Raw genomic sequence first — 12,253 nt, forward strand, 5'->3', positions numbered from 1 at the left:
TGCTGTTGAGGGTGTAATAGTTGTTTCTCTCCTATTTTCCTTTTTACTCTGAGCTAGTTACAGGCAAAATTTATTCACAGCCAGCTTGTACTGACTTACACCAACACCCTATAAAAAAAGTATCTTCTCTCTTTCTTTGGTACATCTGCTAATCCAACAAACCCAACCTGAAGTTCAAGAATTCAAATTATTTGCAGCATTATTTCCTTTGCTAGCAACCAAATATGGCAAATGAGACTTTTCATAGTGCTCCCCTCCCTGAATAAGTTTACATATGTTTAATTCAGAAAATTATTCAAATGATAAGCAAGAAATATTGCAGCCTACACTTTCCTTGCTATCTTGACTCTACACAATTAACAGGAATATCAAACAGTAAAGTTATTTTGATCAATAAAGTAATGAAATATGACGGAATTCATGCTCTTGAAGCAATACGTGCAATGTTTACACAAGTGTCTGAACGACAAACTGAGGCTGACAAATTGAATGAAGAAGCTGCAGAAACTTTATAATGCTATCACACTGCACATTGAAACGTACTAAAAATTCTGTGTCTGCAGCTGTGTGCAGAAAAAGTTTCTGTGCCTTGAGCATAGTACAGATATCTAAGTAGAGCACATTTATGTTTAACTGACTTATCTACTTATTCATGCATTCGATTTTTTTAATTAATTTCAATGTATTCCTGTTGACAAAAAGCTGATACACATTCACTGAGTCACACAGAATCTGTGAATGGGTCGGGTTGGAAGGGACCACTGGAAGTCACCTAGACCAATCTCCCTGCTCAAGCAGGGTCCAACAGAGCATGTTACTAAGGATTCTGTCCAGGTAACTTTTGAGTATCTTCAGTGATGGAGACTCCACAACCTCTCTGGGCAGCCCGTTCCAGTGTTTAATCACCTGCACATTAAAGAAGTTCCTACTTTTGTTCAGGTGGAATTTCCTGTACATCAGTTTCTGCCCACTGCCTCTCTTCCTACTGCTCAGCACCACCAAGAAGAGCCCAGCTTCTTCTTCCTCTCCTCCCTTCCAATACTTACATACATTGATAAGATCCCCTCTCAGCCTTCTCCAGGCTAAACAGCCCCAGGTCCCTCACAAGTGACATCCTGCCATCCCCTATTCTTCTTTGCCCTTTGCTGGTCTACCTACAGGAGCTCCATGACTCCTTTGTGCTGAGGGATCCAGAACTGGACTCAGCACTCCAGCTGAGATTGCATTAGTAAAAACTATGTTAACTGTATTTTTAATCCTTAGGACACATTATATAAAGAGACAGGACTAACAGTACCCTGTAGCACTGATGTTTGCCTTTCTATTTCAACCCCAGGTCCTTAATCCTCAGTAAAAGAAAGATGTGCCTACAATGCACATTGGTACCCTTCTGGTGGACTGGTGTTCAGGAAATTACAAGCGCTGAAACAGCCTATAATTTGTGTGTTACAATTTTGAGTTACAAAGCATAAGGTGAAATCTCACCAAACCTCTGCTATAGTCACTTTGTTCCCAAGCAAAGAACACAGAGGTCTAAAAAACAGCTGATCAGCAGCAGCATAGCAGGTCTACCTTAGGATGAAAAGGATCCCCCTAATATATTCTTTTTTTCCCTCCAGTGTCTTCACAGACAGATTTCAGAATCAGGCTACGTGTCTCTCATCCAAGACAGATGATTAAGGATCCCACCACACAACAGTATTAGACCATGTCTTATATCAGCCTCTTCGCAAACAGTGCCACCTCAAAAGCTGTGAAGTATAACTGACCAGGGAGACCGACTGAGTTCTGGAGGATAAAGAGACAGAATAATCATATCTGCTAGCTGACAGGCACTGAACGCTCTTAGCAAGGAACAATATTCAAGCCTCAGTACAGCTGTAGATGGCCTGACCTGACTACAGCACTCATGCACTTTTTCTAGTTTTTGCTACTTTTTCCACTGCATTAATTTCAAACTTCTAGGTGAGATCTTCCACTCATAAATAGCCTGGTTAACCCGACTCCTCTCTGCCACAGGTTTCTTCAGAGCCCCTCTGATCTTCTGTTAAATTTCTTGCCACTTCATAGATAAAGTGTGCCTGAAATTACAGATACACTTTGCACTTGAAGATGCAGAACAAGGTCTTGCAAGAACGAAGACTTCTGTCTTTGCTGTAATTTCAACTGGCAGTAATTGGAGATAAACCAACACTAGAAGATGGTTCATCTCCTTGGATAAACCATAAAAAGACGTTCCTTTAGCTTTTGTGTGTGGTGTCTCATTACAACCAGCAGCTTAAAAGAACCACTAGTGTGACTTTCCATTATAGGATCCTCACTTCAAACTCATAAAATAGCTCAGAACTGTCCCAAAGGCTGGATCCTGGCTGTGTCACACCTCCAGCCTGCTTGCTGCCTTCTCTTTGGAGGAGTCATTGAACAACTGCTCAGACAGGGGATGTTTCCAACAGCCACACATCCTCTTCTGCCCAAGAACTAGCAGGTAATAAGAGATCAGGACACTATTGACTAGCCCACATAAAAAGAGAATAGACATCTTAAAGCAAGATTCTTCCTCCTGCTCAGTGGAACTATCAGTGAAACAACTGGGCAGAGGAATATCACAAGCTGGATAAAGCTGTCACCCTAAAGCTAAACTGCCCTCATCTAAACTGATCAGTAAGTATTATAATATCCATTTCACACCAGATCACATGGAGAAAGATGTGGAAAGACAACTCTCACTGTGTAAAATGTTTGGTGTTGGACATGGCAAACTGAACACGTATGTCACACTAATGCAATTTACAATGGAGTATTTATTTAGTGAAGTGAAAACACTGAAAACATTAAAAATAACATCTGCACTATCTGCAAAGTACAGGCCTAGAACAAAAAGCTAATCCGTCACAGACACTGTCACTTTGCACTCTTTCTTAGCTATCTGAATTAGCATTTTTCTGCTCAACCCCATTCCGCCTCCTGCTTTCAAGGACATTTGCCAGTCATGTCCAGATTATTATGAGAATTGTACTAGGCAAGAGCAAAGCCCAAACAGTCTCTCTGACAAATGAGTACGACTTTTTTTTAAGTGAGAGGTCCTAATCCAGAGAGGAGAACTGGGTAAAAGAGTGATTTTACTACAGAAAAAGAAGACAACAACGAGATTACTTCAATCAGCTCCCCAAACCACTCTATTCTTTACCGTCATCCCCTAGACATGGGGATGATAAGGAGCAGATTTGAACATTTACTTTTTTCAAAAGAAATTGCTAGAGGAGAAAATGCAGTACCACTATTCATGTGAATTTCTCTCACCTTCAGCAACTGTCAGCTGAACGCTAGGGTAGTTTGTTCTTCCTATTCAGAATAACTGGTCTAAAAACCAACAAGGCAATTGCAGTTAATCTAGTACTTAGCATACACTTAGCCACTGTTGCCAGACCTCAGAGGGCCCAGTTTGCAAAGCCTCTATTCTTCACAATTTTTTTTCCTGAATACCTGGAAACTATTTTTCAGAAACAATAAAATTTAAAGAACTTGCACTGAATAAACTATCACACCAGCTTCAACAGGCAATGTGTGTTAATTCAATCTCCATGAGCCAAGAATTAAATTTAAATTTATATCGAAAGAGTGTGAAATATTAACGTGTAAACTCATACTATATTTTGGTCTCTAAATTAAGTTTACAGAGTCTACTGAGTCTGACAGTTCATAATGAAGCACCAGGAGTGTCCAAAGCTAAGATAACCCTGACAATAATTTGCATTTGTCAGTTAAATTTATTTTGACAACAGAAGCAGACCATTTCAGCATGCAAATCATATTTGGATGAATACAAAGAACTGTTTTAAAATCCCCACTGGTGTGACTAGGGTTTTTTTCTGTTTTTCAATCTATCCTAAACCCACATGCCTTTCCTTTCCTGCACCTATTTAAAACATCAAAATACAGCATGAAATGAAGAGTAAATCTACATCAAAATCTGATATTAAAAATATTCACCATTCAAAATTATATCAAGTAAAATTTACTATTACCCAAATAGCACCCATAAAACAGCTTCAAAACTTTACTGCAGAAAATAATTATGTACCTTCACCACAGAAGAAGCAAGCAAATTTTCTTAGAAATTGAGAAAAACATTGTATATTGCCATTAAACTAACAGGAAAGGTCAGATGCCTTGCCAACTGCAGTTTGCACCAGAGATGTGCAACAAGGGGCAAACAAACACTTACACAAAGAGCAATGACAGAACACAGATATGCTTCTTAAACTGTATGCTATACACAATTTGTAATGTAGCACTGGGCTTTTTTTCATCATTTCTCTTCAGGAAAGAAAAGAGAACAGCACCATACCTATTCAGCTTTCAATTTCAGGTAACTTAAAAAGTCACCCTTATAAAGTCACAATTCTTTTTCATGCTAAATCATGCATAGTTTTATAAAACATCAACAGTATTTTTTTTTAATGCTGATTTGAAATTCTCCTCTTACTGTTTTTAATGTTCATTTCTGAAGAGACAGTCTACTCACCCCCTGGAACTCCCTGTTCCTGTGTATTACTATAAATTGAGCCAAGATCTGGTTTTCTTCAGTACCACACACTGCTATAATGTAGCTGTGCACTAGGCTACACCCTGATCTGTGTGACACTGACATAAATATGAGTAAATAATTTGGTTTGGAAGCTTGGTGAGTCACATGACAAAGAATTTAAAACTTCCAAATGTCTTCAAGTTGGTGGCATCCCTTTATTTTTTCCTGTTCAATGTACATTGAATAGAAATAAGACTTTTAATGTTTAACCAGCAGAGACAAAAATATGGTTTTTGGTTTTATTTAAAACCATCTATCAAAACACTGCTATCAAAAAATATCCTTTTAATTACAATTCTTTGAAAATTCATATTTGAACTAACAAAAATTCCTTTAATAAATATTTCAGCCTTACCTGAAAAAGGTATTCAGGAGATAATTAAGACATAGATATTGCTGAAAGATGCAAACATCCAGAAAAATTATACCATTTATAGGATAAGGCAATACAAATATTGTAGGAACTCTGTGTTATGTTGATTTTAAATCTGAGAGGTGACGAATGTAATTTCCTGTATGACTAGCAACAGCAATGCTTCTGCTTTTATAGAACTTGAGAGAAAAAAAATAGTATTCACATTGCTTTCACTTTGCTTATCTTGACTAATTGTCTTTCTGATTCCTATTAACAACCTTTTTAGAGCTTATTATTATAAAGATTTTAATAATATGTGCTTTGTATGGGGAAAAAAGTTATTTCAGAAGGTGGGAAAATTAAGAACACTGAAATAAAATCTGAAGCCTTCTACATTTAGGTCTCCTCTACAAACACAGTTCAGTTCAATACTCATTACTGCAATTACTAAAAGATTGCTCAGTAAGATGTGAAACTATTTGTTAGTCCCAGTCAGCTTCCCACTGGGCAGATGTACACTTCTAATGGTTTTCACTGCTATGGCACCTTAATATCCAAAGAAAAGGGTGATATGACACACTTTAGCAAATGAAGCAATTCCAGTATTAACCTGGAGCTGGTTCTGCCAGCTGAGACAGCATCAGTCTCTAGAGCTGTCAAGCTGTCACACTTCACTAACACTGACTTCACTTTAATGTTAATGAGGAGGCAGCAGACAGCCTAATTTAATGGTCAGCCCCCACAATGCAGCTTGTCCACAAGGCAGAAACATTTGTGCAGGGCTCTGAGACTGCCTCTTGAACAGAGAGGCTCTTGCTGCTTCCCACGCAGCCCTTGCACTCTGAAGGGAGAGAATAATAAAGTTCTTTCCCAGTCTTTAGGGAGGCTAACTATCCATCTCCAATAATATTTATTACACTTATGTCTCTTTTAGATAAATGATCAAACAAATACACAGATTTCTCAATTTAGCAGCTAGGTAATGCAAAGGAATCATAAGCCTTATTTTTCGTAATATCATTAATTCACACATAACATCTGAAACCCCCTGTTTTTAAAATGTTTTAAAAGCTGCAAAATGGGTAAGGATGTTTCTAACTTTTCCAAGCACGCATGTTCAATACATGATAAAGAATCCACTTCGGAAGTTCTGCTCATGCAAAAGATGGAACAGAAGAATAAAGCAGAAGTAAAGAAGTAGAACTCAACACAAATTAACTAACAATGGACATGAACAAAGCCATTTTCTCCAGACTGACCCTGGATTTCTATTTGGAAAGCAAACTTGCATCTGAGGAAAGCAGCAGTGTTTATGCAGAAATATGTATCACATTTTCAAGCTATTAGAACATTCCTCATCTGCCAGTTTGTTGAAGAATGACTGCAGCATAAGCAAAGTTACAGATGATTAAAGAATAATATGCTAAATAAGATGTGTCTCCCTGTAAGGTGACTAAGACTAATAAAAATAAAACCAAAAGTCACAGTAGTTTCCTTTTCCACCTTCTTTTAAAGAAGGAAAAGTACCCACACAAACCTGCTGCTCCAGCCAAGATTGCGTGAAGCTGATAATCTCTTTAATGACTACTGGAACTGTAAGACACATCTTGTTGTGTTGCTTTTATACCCATTAGGTATTTTTCTAGTCTTCTTTTGACTCAAGAAAGCTATGGGACGTGTGATGCAGGAAAAAAACCCAGTCTTGTAAAATTAAAACCCAATACCATTTCACGTATCCTATCAATGTCTCTCTTATGCTCAGATGCTGCAAAGCTACAGTTTTTTATGCCCCATCTGGGCAAACCCGCCACAAACAAAACATCTTGACACCAGTGCTCTTTCTCGCACTCACAGAAAATTCTGTAAGTGGCTAGCAATAATGTGTGCGGGTTTTGTAAATTTGTTTAGAGGCAAAATAAAAATATTCTACACTGCTTATCCTGAGGAAGCCACAGATTAATAATGAAGGAACCATAATGCAAATACTGTATCTCACATATGCATGCACGCAAATCAAAGAACAACGTTCATGCAAATTAGATATTGCACTTCTAAATTTACTAAGATATATATGCTGTCTCTGAGGAAAAACAGAGAAATTATTCCACTAATACCATGACTGTTTAAGGCATCTTCAAAGGATAAAGAAAGAAAGCACAAGAAAACTGGAGAGGGAACAGAGTGGCACAACACTTTCTGTAACAAAGTAAAAGACAACGAAGGGCTTAGAAATACAAATTGCAAATGAAGATGGAGTCCCCAAAGCAACAGAATTCTGTAGAATGCTCCAAAGATCATCAAGACCTGTAACACTGTCTTCCACACCCTTGAAAGGAACCAAGCTGAAGAAAATAAAAGCATGCTAAATAATGCTATGGACTCTTAGAGAAAAGAGACAGAAAGCAAGTAAAAGAAGCATGCACAGTTCAAGCTGTAATACACAAAAATACATCCTTACAATGAGGGTGAAAAATAGCCACAATAAACAGGAGAGAAAATTCTTCCTAAATCACAAATTCATTAAGTCAGTAAGAACACAGGGAATTACATATCTTATTACTCCTTGTCTGCTGTGTTTGTCTTCATCAAAAGCAGAATACATTATTTTTTTAAACTGCAAGAGTCAACTTCAGCATGGTCAAGAAAACCAACTAATGGGAAAGACAAATGTAAAGTGATGCTACCACTCCTAATTTTATGAAGCTAGGATTGATGAAAAACTAAGCTGAACTCAACAACTGTAGGAACAACGTGAAGCCATTTCAGAATTCAAATAAAAATCAGACATCACCAAAATTTAGAAGAAATACAGGATTAAAGTAATTTCCATCACCTCTCTGTCCCAGAGGACGCAGTGCACCACCATAACCACTCACACTTCTGAAAGCAGTGCAGCATTCTGTGGGGAAAGGGCACAACAATCCCTTGAAAATCAAGAGTCTAAGGACCTTTCTTATGTTAAACCAGGACACTTAGGTGCGTTGTAGTAAACAGAAATTATCAATACCCATTGTACTTAAAAAAGCCCCTAATAAAGCCACAGCTTTTTAACTGCATAATTTTACTGCCCTGATGTACATGATTCAATTATCCGACCTTACAAAAAACTTCTGTGCCACGGTCATGTTTCACGTCATTGCTTAAAACCCTGGGAGTAAAAGGCCCTCCTGCTTTGCTACAGACACATGCAACCTACGAAGCACTGTATCTAAGAAAATTAGTATGAACAGTTTGCTTTTTATCACGTGCTCCAGGTCATTGATAAGGTGAGGCACTAGAAGCCTCCTCTTTTACTTCTTCTGGGAAAAAATCATTGTATTTTTCATTACGACTCTGTTGGTTTGCTCTCTTCCATCACTCAACGCAATCACAGGCAGCAGAAAGAACCTCCCATGATTATTAATAATTTCGGGGCAATAATGTTATGGCTGAGTTAGCATGTTTCTGAACATTTAAGTTTTATATGTCAAAACCTTTAAGTTTTTCTGAACTTGACATCATTGAAGATTATGAGATCTTCACACAGACTTGACATTAATTTGTCAAAAAATTTGTGTACTAAATATATATATCTAAATATATATATTTATATATAACTGTGATTATCATGTTCATCTGATTGAAGTTGAGACATGACTGTATTAAAGAAAATGCCTGATTTTGTTAAAGGGCTACTTTCAAATCTATAGTCATCACTGTCCTGCTAATGTTTCTGCTATGAAAGTAGGATGTATCCCAAAATCCGTTAGCTGTTGTCTTCTTATAGAGGGGCCCATCTCCTACCTATATCTTAAGGTAACTCTTTAATCCTGTCTTATGAAGTCTTAGAGATAAACAGTTCTTTATTAACTAAACTTACAGACAGTCTGGTAAGAGTTCTACATGTAAGTGAAACAGTTCTACGAATTTAATATTTAGTAGATTCACTTCAGTGTGTGACTGCCACTGAAGTGCAGAGACAAAGGAGTGCTGGAGGGAACCAGGGCCTGTGCACATGAATCAGTCTGCACTCAGAAAAGAGCAAGTGCAACACAAAATGCTACCATTTCAGGTTTGTATCAACATACCTGTCTGATCCCATTAAAACTGGAGCAAGCAGTCCTACTGACTCTTTCATAACTTGGACTCACAAAACTGTTAGTCAAAAAAGGTCTCTGGAGGTCTTCTGCTGGCAACATTAGGTAAGGCCAGGTAGGGATTTATCTAGTACGATCTGGACAACTACCAAGAATGGAGATCCCATGGACTCCCCTCCTGGTGAAGAGCCATAGCAATTATTAAATTGGTCCTGGGACTGTAAGGATTGCTTTTGCTCTTTCACCATTGAGTTCCTAACATTTTTTATGTTGGTTATTGACAATTGCTTCTGTTGAAGCATGTCAGACAGGTAATAAATCATTACAGCCTTTTAGACCTCGTGAGATGCTTGCGCATTCTTTCAGAAGCGGAATTTCTAAGTCTTGCTGAAAGCAATGAGATTAGAGGGCAGCCTGCATATGGCAAGATTGTTTCATCAAAGGCTAAATCCACTACAAAAAGTAAAATTGATAACACAAAAGGAAAAAGAATGCATTAGCATATGATCGTGCCAAATACTTTATCTAAATAAATGTTGTGAATTAACAGCATTTTCACTGTCTAACTAAAAAGCAATGAAATCAAACTATTTTATTGTATTAGCTTTACTATGTACAGACAAGAGAATTGTTTTCTACTACAAAACTTAGCAGTTTTTGGCAAGACTATATTTCCTTCAAGAGTTACAATTGACTTCTCAATCTTTTCCAAACTTAGATTAAAAGAAAAACACAACTGTAATGCTAACATATTAAAAATCACTGATAATGTTTCCAGCCCCATATAACTGATAAAGCAATTTCTTAGCATGCTGGAAAAAATTAAAATAATTTTGGACTGGTGTTTTAAAACAAGATTTTTCCAAAGCTACCAAACTTAATTAACTTCAAATCTCTGAAACAGTCAAGAAATACACATACCTGCAATTGGAATATTCTGTGATACTGACAGCTGTACATCTCCAGTCCCAGGTGGCATGTCAATTACTAAATAGTCCAGTTGACCCCAGTCAACCTAGAAGACAACAATATAAATGTATGTGGAGATTTATGTGTTTCTATTTAAGGCCCTTCATGTTTTAGTGCAATCCTTGTTTCTTATAATGCAAACAAGTGAACCAAGGACACCTAAAAGAATGATACTGAGATGTCCTCTCAGTCACACTTTCAGCATGGGATCAAGACATTATTTTCCTGAGACACAATCTTTGCTGATTATTGCAAACTAAGAGTGCAACTTTATCATTAACTTAACTGGCATAATTCTTATTTAATTATTTCCCCCCAAAAATTAGAAATAACTTAAGACTTTTACTTTGCAGCTGCTTAATCATGGCTTAGAAGCAAATATTAGGTAAAACTCAGGCTAAAAATCAGGGGTTTGTGCAGCAAATATCACTCAGGAGTTGCTTCTATTAATTTAAGACTACTTTTGCTTCCTTCTTACCACTTGTGAAACTACACAGTTTATTTACTAGCTTATTTGCTACATACAAATTTAGGCTTTTTTTCCCCTGTTTTGTTGTTATGAAGTTAGAGCTATCAGTCCTGGATTTTTCTCTATGAAAAAGAGGTGTTGGGAGAAAAGAAAAATAAAGAAACAGAACACCCTAGATTTGTTAAATTAAAATCACCAGGTATAATTATACAGACTTACAACATTCTTAACATCACAAAATAAAAAAATATTAAACTTTTGCTAGACATCAGATGAGAGCAACCATTAAAGATCTTAGACTCCAACATGAGAACACTGAGATTACTTACCCTTTTTTACTAGGACAGATTTCAAGGAAAGCCAAAAACTCTCCCTAGACCACGGTGCACAGAGAGAAATGTTCTCTTAATGAGAACAGAAATGATCCTAGGCCTACTCTATATAATGGACAGCCTACCTATACCTTATCTAAACATTTCGCAACAAATATACTGGAATTATATGGTATGTTTCTGATTGATACAACATATACAAGATACAGTTGTATGAGCCACTTTAAAACAGGAAAATGCCAAGCTAAAGCATTGTATTTTACACATTTCCTCAAGTGTCATTTTAACAGCAAAAAATAATCAACACTTTGCCAGTCCCCTAGTTACTGTCATACTAGACCCTGTCAAGGGAACACTCATCCATTTTCATTCAGTTCTTCTGTGGATGATGACCTTCAAGGGAAGCACATGCCATGCGAAATCCAGATCACTAATCCACTATGCACTCCAGCGAGAAATGGAATTTTTCTCTTTCCAAGGCAGACTAATGAAGAAGGAAGACTTCAGAGCACTTATGAGAGAACAGCGGTGGTAAAAGTTAGCTGAAAATTCTAACTTTACATGTCTAAATTAGGGACTTCCAAGCACGCCTCCCTTTTCTCATTTTCTATACAAAAGCTGCAGGACCACTAAAAGGTGCCTAAGACAGTCTAGCTAAACAAGAAATGCCACTTACATTAACCACAGAAAACACTGCACTTTTTCACATTTGATATTGATCTGTATCATCTGTAATATCTATATTTTGTCAACAAAATTGACATAAATCTAGCAGATTTCTAAAACCAGTTAGCATTCATAATCATATTGAGACTATATAACCCTGAAGAAAAACTACGTATCTGTGCAAAAATATACATACTGAAACAATTATGGGTAGGAAAGCCATTTTATCTGGAAAAAAGTCTGGTTTTTAGTTTGGTTTTCTTAACTAATCTTGCTTAGTTATTCACCAGATAAATGCCAGTGCTGATGAATGCCTCCTTGCCCAGTAAAAACTACTTTGCTCACATGAAGGCATGAACTTCAAATTTCTATGTTTCTTAATTAAAAATCAACCGTAATAAAAGTGACAGATTGAAATGATATAGATGTAGTAGTTTACAATATTAATAAAGCCACATTCCTTGAAGATTTGCAACTGAACACAGAGATCTTCCGTAAGTAACACGTATAAATCTCAATATGCAAAACCCGCATCTTTCATAATAATCACAACCATTCTGAAATGCTAGATAGGCATAGGCAGTTTTAGTTTTCAGAAAGGATTAATGGATTAATTCAAAACATCTCCCCCCTCCCAAGTCTTCATGAAGGCTGATTCTGGCATCTTTTGTTAAGTTCATATATATATATATGATATATAATATATAATACAATTATATATTTATATTTATATTATATATAATACAATTATATATAATACAATTCCAGTAATAATATTCTCCTTCCTTAAATGCTTCT

The 12,253-nt window shown here is 36.7% G+C and overlaps 1 protein-coding gene across 1 annotated transcript in view; it reads right to left on the bottom strand.

Annotated features, from left to right (window-relative positions):
• The window catches only part of NUBPL (nucleotide binding protein like), an 87,742-nt gene that overhangs the window by 25,064 nt on the left and 50,425 nt on the right, over positions 1–12,253 (bottom strand). The window contains exon 7 of the mRNA XM_032112195.1: positions 9,941–10,034. Coding sequence (XP_031968086.1) covers positions 9,941–10,034 — 94 coding nt within the window. The remainder of the gene's footprint in view (positions 1–9,940; positions 10,035–12,253) is intronic.

The sequence above is a fragment of the Corvus moneduloides genome, chromosome 6, assembly GCF_009650955.1.
Source record: "Corvus moneduloides isolate bCorMon1 chromosome 6, bCorMon1.pri, whole genome shotgun sequence".
Classification (NCBI taxonomy): Eukaryota; Metazoa; Chordata; class Aves; order Passeriformes; family Corvidae; genus Corvus; species Corvus moneduloides.